Below are 21003 nucleotides of genomic sequence, written 5' to 3' on the forward strand. Positions count from 1 at the left end.
CATAGTAAATGCGTTACAATTAATCAGCTCGTCAGTCAGGTCTGATGTAACCGCTGAATTCAAACTATAGCTATGCGTCAAAATGACAAGTCTCCTTTTTAGGGCCAGCCTGTGGCTCGGCACACCCTGTATAATGAAGCGAAGATGGCGAGGCCGGCAGCAGCACATTACGGTAATTATTTAAAGCGGCTTGCAAAAGTGTTATGGCACGTTCGTCGGCTAAGCAGAAAATTCCTCAATTAATTAAAGCCAGGTTGAGGTTATCGAATTTACTACGAAAATTGACGACGCTATACCAACCTGATTATTCGAGGAAAACGAAATAATAATAATAATATTGATCAAGTATTAAATTTACAGTCTTTTTTTTCAAACTTAAAAATATAATCAAAATATCATATATAATTGTGTATTGCAATTGAATCGAAATTAGTTGAACAATTTTTGTTTGTTTTTCATTTGGTTATTTATTATTATTTATTATCAATACAAAAGTGAGATGACTGTTTGGAATAAACTTTATTAACGAGTACTGTAAGTACATGACATACACAATAGATACACGATAACAGTTACTAACCATTCACACGTTGAGGGCATCCCCTGAAGAACAAGATGAGGTGTCCACGGGATCCTCGCGTTTCGGGGCTAGGAAACTAATCGGGGGTAAACTTTTCACGAGCTGTCTGTCGCACTCGCCTTCGTTTTCAAAGTCTAAACCGGTGGGGAGCACGTGTAACGGGTTTGGGGCCGATAGGGGATATTGCACGGGAATTGGCACTGGATGATACGCATTCGGGAACACTCCGGGCACGATGGGGTGTGGTTTAACAACACCTGGATTTAAATTCGCGACACTTGCACTATTCATAGACATTAAAGCTGCGGCATATTCGAAAAGCGCCGCTTGTTGAGCTGCTAAGAACTCGTCCCGATTAAGATCCTCTAATCTGGGAGCTGCAGGTGGTAAAATACCTGGCCAGGAAAACCTTGGTAAAGATTGCAGTGCGCATCCGGTTGTAGGTATCATTGGCGTCGGATGAGCCGGAGCTGGTTTCGTATCGGAAATTAAACTATCGATGCTGAAGGATTTGATGGCCGTTGAAGTAGTTTGAGCGACGGATACCAACGGTAACGTTGTTGCGGACACTTCGGGAATCCTTGGAACGTGTGTGGACGAACTCGGAGCGGCAAAGGAACTATTTTGGAGCTTGCTCAAACTATCTAATTCCTCGTGGACATGTTTTGGAAGCTTAAATCGTTTTCGTCTCCTAAGAAAGCTACCGTTTTCAAACATGTCCAAAGCGGAAGGATGTAATGCCCAAAAGGCACCTTTTCCAGGCCGATCAGGTCTCCTTGGAATCTTTATGAAGCAATCGTTAAACGAAAGATTGTGTCTCAACGAGTTTTGCCACCTCTGGGTGTTCCGACGGTAGTAAGGAAATCTATCTGTTATGAACCGATAAATCTCTGACAACGGCAACATCTTCTCCGGCGAGCTCCATATCGCCATTGCTGTGAGGGAAATGTAAGAGTACGGTGGCTTTTGATCCCCGTAGGTTTCTCTCGAAGGCCGAGGCATATCTATTAAAAAAAAACATTACATTTAAAATATTTTTTATATTTTATTAATTTATTTTATTAATTTATTTTATTAATTTATTTTATCAATTTATTTTAAGAATTTATTTCATCAATTTATTTTTCAACTCCCCCTAATACTAAAACCATGACAACAAAAATTGCCGATTGATCAAACAACCGTTCCGTGACGGGAACGGGAACGGATTCAATTTTGCGATTTCGGTTTTCCCGACAGTAAATTCGATTAAAAGCAAACCTATGTATTCAATGTTTTACGGCGGCAAAACAGAGGGACGATTTGGGTCGTTTATCAAAACAGCTTCGCTGGTTAATTAGAACGATAACAAAACCCATTTCACTTAACGACATTTTCAACGTTTCCTTTCCTACCAATAGGTCCATTATCAACCGAACTAGCTGATGACTATTTTCTTTTTTTGTTGATTAAATTCTCAATAAGTAGTTTTCCCAGCGCAAACACAATGACGGTGTATTAAACAGCATTTTTCTCTTAGCTTTTAGTTAATAGTTAATGATCTTCTAATGGTCGTTTGTGAAAGGAACAATTTTCTTGCAGCAAAAGCAATGATTATTATCACGGATTTGCTCTATTTATACCATCAATTTAGAATAGCTTTAATTGTTTCAGCTACTACGACCAAACGAAACCAAACCAAACCAATATATTGATTATTATTATTATTTCATTATTAATAATAACTCACCTTCCATGCTGCATACGTTTACAGTACAATTATTTATTAGTAACTGGATAAGTAACTTGAGTTATAAGGTGATGTTGATATGGACAACACGCTTGGCACACTAACAATTCTAATCGCTGGTTTATTCGGTTATTGATGAGGTCAATTTCCTTCTCAATGTACATGTGTAATCACCTAATTAGTCATTACTTTGATATACCTATAGTTCGGTAGTCAATCATTGTTATTGTTTATTAAAAAATGTTAATTGTGATAAAATTACTGTTTTTAGAATTATTCTTGGAAGTTGTGGCATGTTGAGTCTAAGTAAAGAAAACGTCGGATGTTTCAATAAAGCCTTTACTGGTCCTTTTTATGAATTCAATGTCCAGTAAAGAATCGGTAAGTGCAAGATTAGGAATTTTATTGTATACTTACTTTGCTATGGTCGAACTTTATCGCAGCATATCGCGTCTGGTTGACATCTCCCTCCGGCGTTATCACTAAAAAAGGTAAAATGATCACCACAAGTACCCAGATCACATCACCGAGAATATAAGCGGAATTTTTCCTCAAAATCCGGGCACTTATCGAGTTGACTTGGTGGTTGTTCCGTTGTCGGCAACCTTTGTAGTAGAACTTAACAAATCGGTTTATCTCTGCGGGGATAAGGTTTAAAATCAGTTTGCAGCAGCGCGGATATTATGGTCAACCCGAAACCACAACCTCCGCGTGCTTATTGGGACAAAACTGCACCCTTGCCGTCTGGGCGTGAACGCGGATACCATGGAGGCGGTACTACCATTTCTGCCTCCATTTTGTTTCGAACCCCCTTCTCTCTCCATACCTCCCACCGGCTCGTTCCACCGCATAACTCATTTCTTATTATAAAAGCCTCGTTACTTCTTCGTGGTCATTATTAATATTGATAACTGGTTCATTCCAACTGGTCGCTATTTTCATTAATTAAATTTACTATGGACGTCTCCAGGATGTCTTTAATATTTATCTTCCATTCCTATAACAATTCCTATTTTATTATTAAAATCTTTTTACTACTTCTTTTGATACCTTAATTTAAAAAAAATTTAATTTTGTGAAACAATTTTTAAATTTAAATTTTATCTCCATACTTGCGATCACACCACCATCTTTAATCCATTCATGAAACTAAAAACAAACACTTATAATATATACCCATAGATGGGGCTATCAATCTCCCCAAGCAATATAGAGGTGGCGCTATGTGCCTAAAAAATAATAAAAACAGGTCATCACAAAAACTGTTAGGTTATGTTCAACGTTATTGTGTTTTTTTAGCAAAATGTCTTTGGTAGCTTACGATAATAGTGATTCCGACGGCGAAGAATTAGAACATGAAGTTCGAGAAAACGGAAAAGTTATTATCCCGGAGAAAGGTATAGTTTTAAACATATTAGAACAAAAATTATCTGCATTAACATTGACGTAATATGATTCAGGTTTATTTACGAGTTTACCACAGCCAAACGTACAAAATAATACAGATGAAGTTACAGAAGAGGAGGACGAATTCTTAAAAAAGAAGGAAGTTGGAATGGATAAACCACCCAAACAAAAGATCAAGATCACTGTACCATTACCATCAGATTTTTCCGATGAAGAGGATGAAGGTGGAAATTTGAAAAAGAAACAAAAAACTTTATCAGTAAAATCTTCATATTAATCTTTATATTAATTCTCATTTAGAATATTGATATATTGCAGTTTACAGAAATATTTTATTAGCTAATTAGGATTTATTTTAGAGTCTGAAGGAAGCATGAGCCAAGAGACTACAATATTAACACATAGATATACATAAAGGTACTACATTCAATATACAGCCTTGAAGAGGTAATAGCCGAGGTCGCTTGCAGCCGAGGCATCACAATATGTGTTAAAAAGATATTCATAAAAGTACTACATTCAATACACAGCGTTGAAGCGATAAAAGCAGAGGTCGCTTGCGGTCGAGGCATCACAATATGTGTTAAAAAGATGTTCATAAAAGTACTACATTCAATATACAGCGTTAAAGAGATAAAAGCCGAGGTCGCTTGCGGCCGAGGCATCACAATATGTGTTCAAGAGATATTAATAAAGCTACTATATTCCAAATATAGCGTTAAAGAGATAAAAGCCGAGGTCGCTTGCGGCCGAGGCATCACAATATGTGTTCAAGAAATATTAATAAAGCTACTATATTCCATATACACCCTTAAAGAGATAAAAGCCGAGGTCGCTTGCGGCCGAGGCATCACAATATGTGTTAAAAAGATAAACATAAAAGTATTATATTCAATATACAGCGTTGAAGAGGTAAAAGCCGAGGTCGCTTGCGGCCGAGGCAGCACAATATCTGTTAAAAAGATGTTCATAAAAGTACTACATTCATTATACAGCATTGAAGAGATAAAAACCGAGGTCGCTTGCGGCCGAGGCATCACAATATGTGTTCAAGAGATATTAATAAAGCTACTATAGTCCATATACACCCTTAAAGAGATAAAAGCCGAGGTCGCTTGCGGGCGAGGCATCATAACATGTATTAAAAAGATAAACATAAATGTATTACATTCAATATACAGCGTTGAAGAGATAAAAGCCAAGGTCGCTTGCGGCCGAGGCATCACAATATGTGTTAAAAGAATGTTCATAAAAGTACTACATTCAATATACAGCATTGAAGAGAAAAAACCGAGGTCGCTTGCGGGCGAGGCATCACAATATGTGTTAAAAAGATATTCATAAAGGTACTACATTCAGTATACAGCGTTGAAGACATAAAAGACGAGGTCGCTTGCGGCCGAGGCATCACAATATGTGTTCAAGAGATATTAATAAAGCTACTATAGTCCATATACACCCTTAAAGAGATAAAAGCCGAGGTCGCTTGCGTCCGAGGCATCACAATATGTGTTAAAAAGATAAACATAAAGGTATTACATTCAATATACAGCGTTGAAGAGATAAAAGCCGAGGTCGCTTGCGGCTGAGGCATCACAATATGTGTTAAAATGATGTTCATAAAAGTACTACATTCAATATACAGCATTGAAGAGATAAAAACCGAGGTCGCTTGCGGGCGAGGCATCACAATATGTGTTAAAATGATATTCATAAAAGTACTACATTCAGTATACAGCGTTGAAGACATAAAAGCCGAGGTCGCTTGCGGACGAGGCATCACAATATGTGTTAAAAAGATATTCAAAAATGTACTACAGAGATAAAAGCCGAAGCTGCTTGTTACTAAGGCATTAGAGTGCGAATTTTCGATACAATGTTGTACTACAACGTCTCAGGCGGAAGCTTAATGACCTGATATCGTGTGTTTTCAATATTAGTTAAATCAACATTGCTTCAGACCGACGCGCTGCAGTTAACACCACATTAATACACTATTGAGAAACATAAATCTCGACCACAGGCTGCAGTGGTGTGTTTGGTAACATATATGTATGATTGAACCCAACTGGAGTTAATAAAGAAAATGTATGATGTTGCATGATTAACCTAAACCTCTATAATATATGTTGTACAATCTCAACTCTCCTACTCACTGTAAAATGCCATCCCAGCCTTGACGTTAATAAATACAAAAGTGTTGTGTATACTGCAGATATAGTTAATACCGAAATTTTCACTTATACTCTAAATGAGAATGTATTAAAGGTAATAATTCTTCTTACAAATGTACAACGTTGAAGAGATAAAAGCCGAGGTCGCTTGCGGCCAAGGCATCACGATATGTGTTAAAAAGATATTCATAAACGTACTATATTCAATATACAGAGTTGAAGAGATAAAAGCCGAGATCGCTTGCAGCCGAGGCATCACAATATGTGTTAAAAAGATATTCATAAAGCTATTACATTCCATATACACCGTTAAAGAGATAAAAGACGAGGTCGCTTGCGGCCGAGGCATCACAATATGTGTTAAAAAGATGTTCAATATACAGCACAGCGTTGAAAAGATAAAAGCCGAAGCTGCTTGTGGCTAAGGCATTAGAGTGCGAATTTTCGATACAATGTTGTACTACAACGTCTCAGACGCAAGCTTAATGACCTGATATCGTGTGTTTTCCAGCTTCGTTAAATCAACATTGTTTCAAACCGACTGCAGTTAACACCACATAAATACACTATTGAGAAACATAAATGTCGGCCACAGGCTGCCTTGGTGTGTTTGGTAACATAAATGTATGATTGAACTCAACTAGAGTTAATAAAGAAAATGTATGATTTTACGTGATTAACCTAATCTCTATAATATATGTTATACAATCTTAACTCTCCTACTCACTGTAAAATGCCATCCCAGCCTTGATGTTAATAAATATAAAAGTGTTTTGTATACTGCAGGTTTTTAGGATATAGTTAATACCGAAATTTTCACTTATACTCTAAATGAGAATGTATTAAAATTAATAATTCTTCATACAAAAAGTATAACAAATATCTTTTTTTACAGAAATCATCAGGATTGTTTGCAATATTACCTCCACCGAAAACACAACCAATAACAACAAAACATTTTGTACCAAATTCAGTAAAACGGAACCTAACACCAAGAAATGCAACCCAAAACGTTAAAAATCCAAAAATTAATAAAGCACCACCAACTAAACCAAAAAAAGAAATTGTACCCGAAGAACTTGAAAGTGATGATGAAGATCTTAAAGATATCCCAGATACATTTGATGAGGAAACATGGCAAAAAGTTTGTGGGAAAGTTAAAAAACCAATTAAACCGATTATTGAAGTTGTGTCAGAACCTGGTAATGAGGCGGTTATTGAAATTGCACCTGAACCAGTAAAATCTTATCAAGGATTGGATAATAAAGCTGTAAATGATTTTTTTTAATATTTTATTATTTAAATTTTATTTCTTCAATTGCAGTTCAAAGAACTTATGGGGGCTAATCATAAAAGAAAAGGTCAACAACAAAATATCAATATTGTTGATATCAATGAAGAAGAAATACTACCTGATAAAGATGTTTGGATGACAAAGGCGTTAACCGATCCGGAACTTAGCGCTAAATATGTCGTGAAAGATCCTGTAAATGATACATGCAAAAGGAAACATCATATTACGTATTTAGCCCAACAGGTAATAAAAAAATGTATCTAAGAAATTTTTAAACAAAAAATAACCTTTAAGATCTACTGATATATTTTAAAAGCCAATTAATCACCTTGGAAATATTGGTATTATATCGCGATGACCTTCGATTAGATAAACATTGTTTTACAGCTTTTTTATAAAGGTTTTAAAATTGTCGTGAATTGAAATTAAAATTTTTTTTAGGCGAAAGCCAACGAGCAAGAATTGCAGAATCAATGGGCTTCGAACAGATTTACTCGGCAGAAAACGCAGGCGAAATATGGATTTTGAGATATTAAATAAGATTAGTTAATAAAATTTTTAAATAAAATATTTATTTTTTATAATACTTACAACCTTTAATATCATTTCATTAGATAAATACAAAAATAGATCAGTCGAATACGATAATTAATATTAAATCTTATTATTTAAGCGAACATATTATTAGGTGGTAATCACATTTTTAAATTGATTCAAATGGTACGTACAAAAGTCGTCTTAGCACAATTAGTGGTAGGTGAGGTACAAATATAATGATAAATACAATAACTGGGCTGCAAATAATCAGGATTAGAGCGTAAAGGAATAACACCATCGACAGATTCAGTAAACAATGGTTGTAGATCAACTTTTCCATGTCTTTTTACCATCGCCACCTAAAAAATACAAGAAAAAACGGAAACGGATTATAAAGAAATGTCTCCCAATGCAAATTTGGTTTTATACTTGTATATAAATGGCATTTAAAGTCCATTTGGATGGCCTCTACCTGTTAAATATTATATTAGTTTTTTGAGGTGTGTGCGTGTGTTAAAAGAAACTAGTTGTGCGTAAATACCAGTTCTATAATTTCAAGGTCTAAATAGGCTTACTCACAATTATCCTTATGTTTGTAAATATCCAGAAAAAAAGACGCATTGTAGGGTTGAAATATATTTTGGGAGAAATGTTACATCTTCGTTTTATAAATGATTATAGAACTAGATATTTAAATGTTATCGTTTACCCGAGCTCACCACAGAAACATTAACGACGAAATACAGCGAACTTCGAATCTGGTATTACACGATACTTACATAATCCAAAAGTAGGTCTCACTTTCTTTTCCATTACTGCCGCTATTTTCCTTTTTGCCGCTCTCCCCGTTTGCAGCGGTCCGCTTTGACGACTCCGCCTCCTTTGCGCGTTCCAAATTGTGCAGAAGCTTATCTAAAACTTTAATCATCTCTCGAGAACCGGACCTTCTGGCCGAAAAACCTCCGATCGCGTTCTCTTTATTTTACTCCGAAATAAACACTATACCGTTAATATTGCGACTTTTAATTCAGTATGCAGTTCAGACTTCAAAGTACGAATTTCTCGAATCTTTCCGGACCTAATCGTCTTATAACAGATATCTGTCGTACTCGCTTATCGGCGTTTCGAGTGTCTGTGTTTAAGGAGATATCTGAATCCCAATTTTGTTCCATTCTATTCACAACTCACGACGATTTGCAATTTGACCTTCGAACTACTTTCTCTTGCTTCACAACATTTGTTTGGTTTTGTCTATATTTAGTAAATGTTTTAATTTTTTTTATTATTCATAAAATAAAATGATTTTGGATTTTTTTATACTTTTAATATATTCTTTCTGAAACAAGCATCATAACAATAATAAAATTATCTCAATGAGTCACTCTATATTAGTTATTTTCATACGTAATAGCTCTGTTTACAATCTTATTGAGTTGTTATTAATATTATTGAAATAAATATGTACGTAATATAACTGTAGAAATAGTTGTATGAAAACATTTAAATATAAGGATTATAACTAACGGAAGTAAAGAAGAAAAATAAAATATCGTTGAGGATGGTTGCGTGCTGCAGGTGGTAAGAGAGAAAGAGTCAATTTATTATATATTCTGAACGTCCTACAAGAACTGGATTGACCACACCCAGCGGGACAAAAATTCCAAACATGCACTTGGCACGCAGAGTTTTCCATTGTTTATGCGTTGTGTGTAAACACGATATCGGTAAATATAGGAATTGACCGTAATTGTTTCGATTCTTTCGCAATCTCAACCTGTTGGGTCTCCTTTGTCGTTTTATTTAGATTCGCTAAAAGCTATTTATTACCAAGTAATTTGCTCTCAAGGTTAGATATCAACCCATATCTTACAAGTTAACATTAGAACATGATTTCGATTGGGTTCATTGACTTTTATCAAATTAAGAATCGATTTATTTTTTAACTTCAATGTTCTTTTGAAGATCTGACACAATTGATGTCCATTATCAGAAGTCGGGTTAAAAGTCTCCGATAAACAACGTAGTTGTTACGAAAAAATAAAAATACGTTTAACAATGAAGCATCTCTTGTAGTTGTTGAAAACTATCTCCTTGACAAACATGTCGAACACTTTTGTCCGATGCTTAGTAATTATTTTGTGCGCGATTTACTTTGCGCGTAGTGCAACAATCATAGAATACGATAGTGAAAATGCCCACACTAAAGTGACGACTGAAAACGTGACTGAAGACTCTTATAGTAAGATTAGTTAATAGTAAAAAAGCTTAAATTGAAAATTAAATTTTAGTTGAAGTAGGAATTGTAAAACAACAGCATCATTTATTCGTGGGAAGATGTAGCCCAAAAGATATTAAATACCACGGTGAAAACATTATTGTTAACAACGATGGAAAAAGTCATGTTGGTGCTGATATTTTGGTATTAAAAGCACGTTTATTTAAATGAATGATTTAACGAAATAAATTCTTTAGATTACCATTGACGGTCTAGTTTACATAACTTGCGTCAAAGTTTGGGATCAAGTCCCGGATGGAGAAGGTGGATATCCTTATTATACTGATGGAGGTGTTGGAAAAAACTTTATTAGGTTCAATGTCACAACTGGATATGGAAAAGGTTTCGATTTTTACGTAGAAATTTTCGGAAGACCGCTTGAAGTTATTAATAGAAATTCCTCAAAAAGTTAACAATACATAAATAATATACCAAAGAATTTTTGTTTTAATGCTTTTTATATAAAAAAAATCATATAAAAAATATTAACAATAAATGAATATATAAATTGAACGGCAAGTAAATTGTGTACTAAGTCTAAAAAAATAAATACGTTTCGCATTATTACGATTCTTGTTATCGTGATTTCGGTTTTTGCGGTTTCTCCCTAAACGGTATCGAAGGGGGTGGAACGTCCGGAACTTCCGGGTTCTTTTCAAAGTTGACCGCGGGTTTGACAGGTTCTTCACGTTCTTCTTTCTTGGTTTCTATCCGTTTCATATCGACGTATACCGGGTGAGGTTGAATATAAGGAAGAGCTGGGAAAAGATAGTCATTTCTGTAAGCATACTGGAAGAACGGGTCATAAGTAACCGGATATAAAGTTCCATGATAAGATATCTGAGGGGTATCTTTCTTTTGAAGCGCTTCTACATTATCTGGAACTTCTGGTTTTTTATCACTCTAAAAAAAATACATTTGTAAAATATTTGTGTTAATTACTTTGAAGAACTTACTTTTGGTGGTATTTCGTCACCTTCTTTCGGTTGATTATTAACCACGATTGGTGGAAAGGCAACTCCTAGGGCTGTTGTACGAAAGACAGGTTCGATAATCGGATAGGCGTGGCTTGGTGTTAAATTTTCGTCCGATGAAATTAAGGCGTTGTAAATTTTTGGTACTCTAACTAAGCCTCCTTGGGTTACCGCAAAAAATAAAGTTGAAAATGTTAACAGACTCAACATTGTATTGTTTTTAAAGAAAATCTAAAACTATAAAAAAATTTATTAAATTTATTTGTAATACTATATGTAATATTAAAATATGATAACTAGGACATTGACCGAACAATCTCATCTCGTAATAGAATATTGCTCAACAAGTTGGTTAAGACCGAAAGCATCAGATAATCGTGTTAATACGACCTCGCGTAATGGTAAAATAAAAGCGAGGACTGTTAAGCGAACTGTAACCAGAAATACCTGTTGGATGGTATACCGTCACAAAGAGCACCGAGCACGAAGCACTTTTCGAATTAAAAATGACGGGGAAGCCGTTCTAGGACACCGTCGACCTCTGCTCCGCGTCTGCGGGTATTTAAATTTCAGTCATACCGTATAAAGTGAGCCTAGATAACATACAACTACCGCCACACGAGTAAATGGTATAGTAAACCGGCCGGGCCTTTATATACCTTTCCTACCTAGTCTGTTTAGTTGTATTCACCTACCTTTGCCACATTTTTACATCGGCCTCCCTTCACCGGTGCCTACGGAGTTTTTGCAGATCGCCGCAATTTATGCACATGGATTTTATTGGCTTCGACCATTATGAGAGGCACCGTCCGATAAATAATGGCTTTGTTAATTTATTTACCGACAACGAGGTCACTGGGACGTAACCTGCAAAATACACACTTTATTCGATGGAGCCTCTGCAGTTCCTAGATCTCGTCTCACTACTCATAACTTTCGACGTTGGCTTTCCTCTGCACGTTTTCCCAACACCCGTCATTTAACACCTAAATGGATCGAAGATCTCCATTAAGATATCCATTTATTTTATTTTCTATATATTCGCCACTTCATTATCTACAACAAAAATGTTCCATCAAAATCAAAATCACAACAGCTCATTCAGAATCTTAATCAATTACTTACTTGTAAGTCTACGTTACTCGATTCATCGAAAAGACACGAAAGTTGACGACCTGAATAGTAATCTATTAGATGGTCAACTAGAATTGATTAGAAAAAACTTTTTTATTGCATATTTCAATTTTTTTAATATTATAAGCACTAACAACTTAATAATAACTTAAACACCAAATTCGAAAACTAGCCAAAAGCGAATTTAAAAAAAAATGAACTGATTATTTTTTTTGTTTTTAATTAAGTTGAAGAAAACTTAACCTTTATATGATGACCATGAATAAAATATCATTTGCATAAGTGTGTTGATCATTTTGCATAAATACATTCCATTTAGTGCTTAATATTTTTTTATATATCAATTTGCGGTTTACTTGTTAATAATTTATTAGGTATATTATCAACGGAAAGATCGGAATAAATATTTAACAGTAAAGGTGTGGATTGAAATCCGAGAAAAATATAAGGGGGCATTAATAAAAGTGTTGGTTCAAGTTCTAGTTCAAGGACTGCAGTTGCGTTAAAAATGAGCGGAAAATGTATAAATGTAACGATTATTCAAAAATTCATACCGCCGGCTAGGATTATAAATCAATGAGTGATTAAATTAAAATACGTAACCGCGAGAAAACTCAAACTCAAACATTGATAGATTTATGACTTCTAGAGATACCAGTTTTATTCTACCATACAGTTATCCCGGAGTAATCTAATCAAGTAGCTAATGGCAATTAGAAACGTCTCATATCAAAATTAAAATGTCGATCAAAAAAACGAAATTAATTAAAAAAAATTATTTAACTGTAAAAGTTTTAATTTGCGTATTTAATTTGTACGTTCTCAAAAGTAAGCAACAAGTAATCGGTTAAATGGAAAACTATTTACAGCTCTTCGCCACTTTGATGGTACGTAAAACGCATTTAACGACTTGAAACCTCTAGGTTATGGCATCAATTAAGAAAATAAACGTTAACGACCGAGAGAATAAGAAATCCTGCAAAAATCAAAGGACCACTACGGTTATTAACATACCGTAAGTCTAAACTGACCTACATCCCATGGATTCACCGTCACCCATTGCATTAAGAAATAATCCTTTTAAACCACACTTACCTTAATAATTAATCAAAATTTAAAAAATAAAGGAAGTTGTGTCTTTTCCACACAATACTAATAAATATAAATTTATACTAAATAATACTAAAATATTTATAATTTTTTTTAAAAGTCTCCATCTGTGAGGAGAGTTGCGTACTAAAGATTTACAGTGCACTATACAGGTGTCCCGTATCTTCCGCATCATTATACGGTTGTAGGATACATTATTCTGAAGCGATTTTTCTAATAAATTTGTTCTTTGTAATTTAACGTTATGCTGTTTAAGATACGGGACATTCTGTATATGAGGATTTGTTGAAATTAATATTAAAAAGATTCAATTATCACAAGTTGATTAAGCAAGCAAAGGTTATCAAAAAATAATGAAATAGTTCAGCTAAACATTTATTTTTAAAAATCATTTTAAACCCAACACGGCAAACAAGCTTACAAAAATATTCTTTTAAAGAATAGTAATATTACAACGCGTAAATAATTTATAATAACATTGTTCCCTGTTTTTCGATCATCTTCGTTTTCCATATCCATTTTCGTTGTTGATTTATGCTGGGATTAAATTTGTTTCGGAATTTTTGGTGACCAACTGAAGAAGACTTCCGGATTGAGGACGATTTTTTCCAATAGTCCAGTTGTAAAACAATTCAGATATATAATCCAAGGAAGTCCAAGTTGTAAAATCAGCTTTGGGCATCCATTTTCTGTTCATTGGAGTGTCTAAAGTAATAGGTAATATTGCGACAGCCACGGAATCTACTGGCATTCCACTATCTTTTCCAGCAAGACTTTTTGTTAAGCTGTGTATGGCTGCCTTGGCCATCCCGTAACCGATCATTCCTGGAGTTGCTTCTAACGCAGCTTTGGCACCAGTTAAAGTTAACAAACCACCATCCTTTAAATGGTTTGCAGCTAATGATGCGGAAATTAAAGAACTCCACACACTCTGTTTCCACATCATATCGCTATTTTTGATCAAATCTTTCTTTGCATTGCCTCCAGCCCATCCTCCAGCAACACAAATTACAGCATCTAACTTATCATTACCCAAAACAGATGAAATAGATGACAAGACGGATGATTCTTGATCTGCAGTATTTTCTTCACGTCCCAAAACAATATTTAAATCTGCATCTGTATTTTCAGCCAAATCTATAGATCCAACCCACTAAACAAATTGTGTATATTAATATTAATAATTAGTAACCTTGTGATATAAACCAATTCTTACCCAATTCTTATTTTTAAAGAAAGACACGCATTTCGATCCCAAAGCACCTTTTCCACCGTAAACAACAACTCTTCCAGCGATTTGAGCCATCTTAAAAAAAATATGGTATTGATTTGTTTTTACGACCACTCCTGAGGTTAGCTCTTATGGAACTGTCAGTGGCAACCGTGAGTAATTGGTAACAGGGTTTTCACAACTTCCTTTCACGTTTGAATCGCTCGATTGCGGTAAGAACGAGATTGTTAAAAGATTTGAAATTCTGAAGGTCAACGTACGTCATATACAGATTATTTACACCGGGTGTTTCATTAAATGTAGGACATAATTTCTCTTTTAACAAATTTTGTTAATTTATTATTATATATTTACCATAAATCTTTGATAAAAAAAAATGGGTAATTGTAACACTTAATTTCAGCTAAATTAAGACTGCAGTTTAACATGTTTTTATTTAAAATGTTCGACGAGTGACATCTATTATTAAAGTATTCAAGTTTTAATGAAACTTTGATTTATAACGTTTAAAATGAATTTGAATTTAATAACAAACACGAAACTTCCATGAATATATAATATATATCTTACGAAGATGTTAAATAGCAAAAAAACGAGTAATATTCCTGCTAATTTCGAACGTTCTTTCGCATACCACTTGTCGATTGATGCAATTGAAATTGCTCGACGAGATAAAGGAGCTGTAGGATGGTGCCATGTTGGGGTTGGAATCTGAACTGGCATGACGTTTCTGTCACCAAGATTAATATAATAATGCAGTGTGAGTGGGGTATAGGATATAAATTCATTCATCTAGGTATGGGTCTACAGCCCGTATCGAGCCTTGTTTTGATGGAGGCAGAGGCTGAGGGAGGCCTCTGCCTCCATTCATCCCTGTCCCTGGCCTCTCTCCTCCAACTTCTACTCCCGACCATCTCCCAAGTCTCCCGATCAACTGCTTCCTCCCATCTCAATCTCGGCATTTTTCTACCGATGAGTCGTCCCGACACTCTCTCTCCTCCAATTCTGATTACGTGGCCAGCCCATCTTAGACGTTGGAGTCTGACGAACTGTGCCAGTGGCGGGTCTTTATAAATCCCATACAACTCGCGGTTGTATCTTGATCTCCATCCATCCTCCTCGCTTTCAGGTACGAATACACAATGGGAATATCTCATGAGATTTTCGTCTCATGAAATAAAAATCGCAGGATAACTTTAATTTCGTTGTGGAAATAAGGACTGAAATATCGATAATCTCCTGAAACAATGTGTCATAAGAGTTTTATTTCTTGTACAAGATTCAACGTGTAATCATGACTCTTGCGAATTTCGCATGGGAGATTTATTTCACATTTATTTCAAAAAGTTTAAAAAGGAAAGAATGGTTAAGAACTATGATACTGCAGTTATGTATCCAATCCTAACATGTGGGACTGCTCGTCCAAAAACTATAAAAATAGAAAACTTTGGAAATCAGCTATGGATGAAATTTCCAATAAGTTGGGAGTTCCGACTCTAGAAGTCAGGAAACGAAAAGCAGCCAGACAGCAGGAGAAAATTTTGAAGTCAAATGGGAATTTTAAACTTCATAGATGGACCGATATGTGGTAGTGACACAATATTGGATTCATTGGTAAGTTAAATCATACATTTTTTATATAATAATAATAAGCCTTTATTTAGATAACGTAGCGGGTGAAGTTTAGCCCAATTTAACCAGTTACTCTCCCAAACAACCGGAATAATAACATGTCAAGCCTTTTCTATCAAATAAAAGTTTAACACTCTACAGAAATAAAACACAATACATAATAAATCACATAATAGCAGAGCTTAATCATCTGAACTTTACTTTAATTCATACAAATCGCTAGTATTAGTCTTATTCACATCTATGATAATGACAAAAATAATTGCTTATTGGACCTGGAAAAAAGTGTTGAATTCATTTGCTTTAAATCATCTGGAAGATTATTATATAACTTAATGGCATTGTAAAAAAAGATCTCTTAAACATTGCCGTGGTATGACGAGGAATTTGTGACAACAACGCGTAGAAAGCCGAAGTATTTCTACCAATGAAGAACTCACGCAAACGTACAGAAGCCGTAGGGGAAGTCAGCAAGCCATGAACAAAACAGACCATATGATGCCGCCAGCGATCGTCCATTTTTATCCAGTTCAACCCTTTGCATGCATGAGAGATATGGTCGTATTTACGTAGACCCAATATCAATCTTGAGCAGCAGTTTTGAATTTTTTGCAATCTCAACTTGCATACCGACGGCAATTTTATCATATGCCTTGGAATAGTTCAAGAGCACAAGAACCCCACACATACCAGCATCACGAGCAGAAAAAAGATCCGTTTACGATTATTAATGTATATTTGTATTGCCATGGAACTTCTCCTTCATGGCGGAAATATTGTGTAAATGTCAGTTGTACATCTTTGGTTTCCAAATTTTTGCAAAGGTTAGAATTAACTTGTAGGATCTGAGTGTCTACTTTCCACTGTCCTGGTTGTATTGTGCCATTTTCGTGATCTTTCACATTGAAAGTGTTTTAGACCGTATCATTAAGAAAATATCAGGTTCTAATTCGATTGGTCTTCTTTGTTCACCATGCAGATTTCTAAATGCATGTGATTTCATAATGTATGGTTTCATGGAAAAAGTCTTAGTTCCTCCTGGTAGTGGTCTAGCTTTTGGAAATTTTAAACTATCATTAGCAAGCTTCTTTGATAAAGATTCATTAAAAACGCCTCCTTAACAAATTCTTCCAAAAGTTCCAACAATAATATATTGAAATTTGTAGTCTGCGTCAGCCAATACCACTAATAATTGTAGTACAGACTTCCACTATGTTTAGATGTTCTAATGACAACTGTGGAAACAGCGTATTCAGAGATAAATTATATCACGAGAGAAAAATTTCTGAACTCGAGTGTTTCACAGAAATATCTTTGTTCTATGTCATAAAACAAAAACTCATGAAATTTTAGTCTCCTTGTCTCACTCCTATAGCTTATAATCGGTCTAATGATTGTTTTGTATATTCATACTTTTTTCATATTTTCAATTCATACTTGTTAATTTGATTATTAATTAATCGTGTTTGACTAATGGCAGAATTAACAGCGAGTTTAGTTTTATTTTGTTTTTTTTTCAAAAGCTCTTGATTTTATGACGTTTTAATTTCAAATAATTTAAGTTATAAACTTTTAATGAGTACGGTATAGATAACAATCTACAAGTCTTTTATATCGAGATCGGTTTTTATAACTCCGTCTCTTTATTTCTGTGGGAATAAAACGAATTAAACAAAGGGCCGCATTAAGGAACACACCTTTATTGTAAATTGTACAGAAATAATAGATTTAAAATAATTTTAGTTTAAATTCGATCCTGTTCTTGTCTCGCCGACTTTTATTTATGACCCTCATAAAAATCGATGTTGTTTGAAATTGTGGTATAGTTTTTATTCCGATATTTCTGATGATTTTACGACCGTGAGAAATAATACTGGCAATAATTATCGCTGGGAAAAATCAGCTCAAGGTACGTGATTTATGATAGGCCGTCGTAACGAACTAAGTCCAGGGGCGCACTTCTTTTTTATTTTATACAAATATTTTTTTACGCATAAAAAAAGAAAAAACACTTAAACAGTTATAGTACTAATTTTGTATACATTTGAGAAATACAAATTTTAAACAAATTGTTTATTTTCACACATAATATATAAATTTTTAAATATTATGTGTTTAACAAATGTGTTTTCAGCAGCACATCTCCTCCATATTAAGATTGATATTAAGATGAAATGAAATACTGAAATTAATGAAATAAAATGAAATTATTATTAAAGAAAAATTAAAAAATCACACGCTCACGTGAGTGGTACAAAAATTGATACCCGCTCACGGTGGGTCATCATTTGCACATCTCTAATCTGAATATGGGGGTCAATACAGAACACAATCCATTGATCAGAACTGATCTCCTTCCTCTGTACCCAGCCCAGAAAATTCTACACCAAGATGTATAAACTGAAGCACCGATTCTATGTTGTGATTTCGCTGTCTCTATACCGACGTTTTTCCTCGTCTGTAGCAGTAACTTTGTCTTCTCCTTGTTGCCGCACTGTTTTGTTGATTAGCAACCCCATTTTCCTTATTACATGCCCATCTCCCTGTTTCAAACCCTGCGAGATCTGGGAGTCGTCCGTCAGTTGGCTCTGAACAAGTCGTATCAACTTTACTGGGATTTCAAAGTGTTCCATGACATATTCTTAGGCTTTATTTAGTATCTCCTTAACAGTAAATATTTAGTCTGTGGTGGATCTTCCCTTTCTAAATCTTGCTTAGTGCATGATGTTTTTGGCAAGATAGGACATAAATAACTTTAAATAATTAAACACCATGATAAAATTAAAAATTGTCTGTGTATATTTTGTACTGAAGGACCAATATAATTACAATTAATTACATTTTCATTTACATTTAGTTTATCCTCATGAGATATATACAAATTCATTAAAACTTAACTAACAAAGTGAACTAATTTTATAAAAGATACACACGATTTTCGATTTTAGTAGACATGTATCACATTTATAAAGAGGGTACCACGTTATTCATGCTGTTGAAGGTCTAGGATTTCCTTCCCAAGCATCAAACTCGCTTTGCTTCTGTGCTTTCTTTAATTCTAAAAATTAATTTTATATTATTTTTGATGTACACAAAATTAATGTTAGTTTAGAAATGAAAATAATAATTGTAGTTTCTGTACTTTATTACTACTTTACATGTTTCAACTTTGAGTCATACTAGGCGAAACTACACTTGTCATTATTTTCATAAAATACTCATAAAATTAATATTACCTTTAGCTTTACGTAATTCTTCTCGTTCGCGAGCTTGCTCCTCTTTGCTTATTCTCAAACCTGTACCTAAATGCGAGGTAATCATTCTACGTGCAGTTTGCATACTTGTTTGTGGTCTTCGAAGAGCTGGTTTCAAATCTGATTTTGACGCCACCTGACAGGCTATTGCACTTGCATAACCCATTCTTCTTGATTTTATTATGTCATGCTTTAAATTTAGTGCCATATTGGCTAAAAGAGAAGTGTGTAAAATTTATTAAAAATATTGATTTAATATGTACCTTGTGTTGGTGTACTAAAAACCAATAAAGCGTGGGTTTCATCACACCATTTCACGTACATAGATTCTTTATTAACTTCGTGATAGAGTTGGATTAAATCTTGTGTTTTAAATGAGGGGGGAAAATCATAGAGTTCTATGACATGCTCGAGATCTGAGAATTCTGTTCTCGGTGGTGGTTGTTCCTCTTCTTCTTCCTCTTCCTTGTTTATTGATTCGTTGTGTTTGTCATCTTCGTACTCTTCAGCTATCTAGAATGTTGGAAATAAGTGTTAGTAAAGAAATTTAGATAAAATATGCGGAAAGCATGATTACCACCTCAACTATATCATCGTCCTCGTTAAACAAGTCTTCCCAATTGGCTACTTGTTGGTCTTTGAGGATGACTTTTGGTTTTTCTGCTTTCCTTTGGAGATCGATACGCAAAACATCGTTGTTACCTACATTTACATGTTTGATAATGGGTCGCGTTTTTCTATTAATGTTAGAGATGACCCTTTCCATTTCTTGCTTTTCTAAATCAACGTTCTTATCCTCAGACAAAGACGTTTCATTCAACATTATAACTAAGGATTGCTCTTCATTAGTATTTTTTGAAGCATGGGTAGTCTCTTCTGTGTGAGTTTCCATGTTTGGAGAATTTCGTTTCTTGCTATAAGTGTTTAAATGTCAACAAGTTAATTAAAAAATATTTACCTCAAACTGACCTTGTAGATCTTTGTGCAGGAGGAACGTACAATTTCTGTGCTGGTCTTGATTTCTTCTTTTCCGCTTTTTTATCCTCCATCCTCACTGGCACTGTTTAATAAAATCCGTTCATAGTCCGTCAAGTGTTATTCTATTTTTAATCACATCACAGTTGTCGGAGGACTTGAGCGCGAAATACTATGTATCGCGATGGAATGACCGCGGAAACGATGCCTATTGAAAGTAAAATGAAAGTAAAATCGGAGACCTTTACATAACTATGAAATCATTACTTTCTCTCTTGCTCATGGCATTCCTTTCCTGTAATTTCTGTCACGCAATAAAAACAGCCGAACAATCAACTCGAAAATGGCTATTTAAATCACTCAATATGGTTGTATTACGCCGCGTAATATCGATACAAACAAATTAATGATTATCGTGGCTTTGTTCAAATATACAATTCGGTATGACGCATCCACTCATTTCTACCTATTATCTGGCTTCCTACGTGACTGGAGGGGGAATAAAAACAACAAAACATCAAGGACGATATCTGCTCGGATGTAGAATTTGATAAAATTCTACTCCACACTTTATGTGTTATTTATTTCAAATTGTTTATCTTGTATTATTCATTTATTAATAAGATTGAATTAAATATATCTAAGCCACATCTTCTACTTGTTCATAGATGGTGCTTTATTTATGTATATTTAGGTT

General features: G+C 34.5%; 6 protein-coding genes and 1 long non-coding RNA gene across 11 annotated transcripts; 2 read left to right on the plus strand and 5 right to left on the minus strand.

Moving 5' to 3' along the window:
* Positions 1–500: 500 nt before the first annotated feature.
* LOC111425680 (protein lin-31-like) lies at positions 501–3350 on the minus strand. Its single transcript, XM_023059879.2, has 2 exons — positions 2727–3350; positions 501–1584 (listed from the first exon to the last, which is right to left on the minus strand). Exon 2 carries the CDS (start codon positions 1580–1582, stop codon positions 584–586), a length of 999 nt encoding a protein of 332 aa, XP_022915647.1. The 5' UTR covers positions 1583–1584; positions 2727–3350; the 3' UTR covers positions 501–583.
* A 198-nt stretch (positions 3351–3548) lies between these two features.
* Positions 3549–7752, plus strand: LOC111425505 (uncharacterized). The gene is made up of 5 exons (XM_023059573.2): positions 3549–3706; positions 3770–3975; positions 6786–7160; positions 7215–7427; positions 7626–7752. The coding sequence occupies exons 1-5, from the start codon at positions 3613–3615 to the stop codon at positions 7710–7712; spliced, it is 975 nt and encodes a 324-aa protein (XP_022915341.2). The 5' UTR covers positions 3549–3612; the 3' UTR covers positions 7713–7752.
* LOC139430941 (uncharacterized) lies at positions 7735–8494 on the minus strand. 2 transcript variants are annotated; one of them, XR_011641304.1, is made up of 3 exons: positions 8301–8494; positions 8151–8193; positions 7735–8080 (listed from the first exon to the last, which is right to left on the minus strand). It is a non-coding gene; the product is annotated as an uncharacterized lncRNA (long non-coding RNA). The 2 variants fall into 2 exon arrangements; XR_011641303.1 differs by lacking the exon at positions 8151–8193.
* Positions 8495–9763: 1269 nt separating this feature from the next.
* On the plus strand, positions 9764–10560 carry LOC111425539 (uncharacterized). The gene is made up of 3 exons (XM_023059635.2): positions 9764–9960; positions 10010–10140; positions 10194–10560. The coding sequence occupies exons 1-3, from the start codon at positions 9822–9824 to the stop codon at positions 10407–10409; spliced, it is 486 nt and encodes a 161-aa protein (XP_022915403.2). The 5' UTR covers positions 9764–9821; the 3' UTR covers positions 10410–10560.
* Positions 10436–11180, minus strand: LOC111425538 (uncharacterized). Its single transcript, XM_023059634.2, has 2 exons — positions 10953–11180; positions 10436–10899 (listed from the first exon to the last, which is right to left on the minus strand). Exons 1-2 carry the CDS (start codon positions 11178–11180, stop codon positions 10573–10575), a joined length of 555 nt encoding a protein of 184 aa, XP_022915402.2. The 3' UTR covers positions 10436–10572.
* A 2396-nt stretch (positions 11181–13576) lies between these two features.
* On the minus strand, positions 13577–14878 carry LOC111425437 (dihydropteridine reductase). The gene is made up of 2 exons (XM_023059438.2): positions 14431–14878; positions 13577–14367 (listed from the first exon to the last, which is right to left on the minus strand). Exons 1-2 carry the CDS (start codon positions 14518–14520, stop codon positions 13747–13749), a joined length of 711 nt encoding a protein of 236 aa, XP_022915206.1. The 5' UTR covers positions 14521–14878; the 3' UTR covers positions 13577–13746.
* Positions 14879–18853: 3975 nt separating this feature from the next.
* On the minus strand, positions 18854–20792 carry LOC111425204 (coiled-coil domain-containing protein R3HCC1L). 4 transcript variants are annotated; one of them, XM_023059072.2, is made up of 6 exons: positions 20574–20771; positions 20301–20514; positions 19909–20245; positions 19595–19844; positions 19314–19544; positions 18854–19135 (listed from the first exon to the last, which is right to left on the minus strand). In XM_023059072.2, the coding sequence occupies exons 2-6, from the start codon at positions 20378–20380 to the stop codon at positions 19065–19067; spliced, it is 969 nt and encodes a 322-aa protein (XP_022914840.1). In that variant the 5' UTR covers positions 20381–20514; positions 20574–20771; the 3' UTR covers positions 18854–19064. The 4 variants fall into 4 exon arrangements, with proteins under 4 accessions (XP_022914840.1, XP_022914842.1, XP_022914841.1 ...); XM_023059074.2 differs by having other exon boundaries at positions 20038–20245; positions 20301–20792; XM_023059073.2 differs by having other exon boundaries at positions 19912–20245; positions 20301–20792.
* Positions 20793–21003: the final 211 nt, after the last annotated feature.

Source organism: Onthophagus taurus, chromosome 8, assembly GCF_036711975.1.
Source record: "Onthophagus taurus isolate NC chromosome 8, IU_Otau_3.0, whole genome shotgun sequence".
Lineage (NCBI taxonomy): Eukaryota > Metazoa > Arthropoda > Insecta > Coleoptera > Scarabaeidae > Onthophagus > Onthophagus taurus.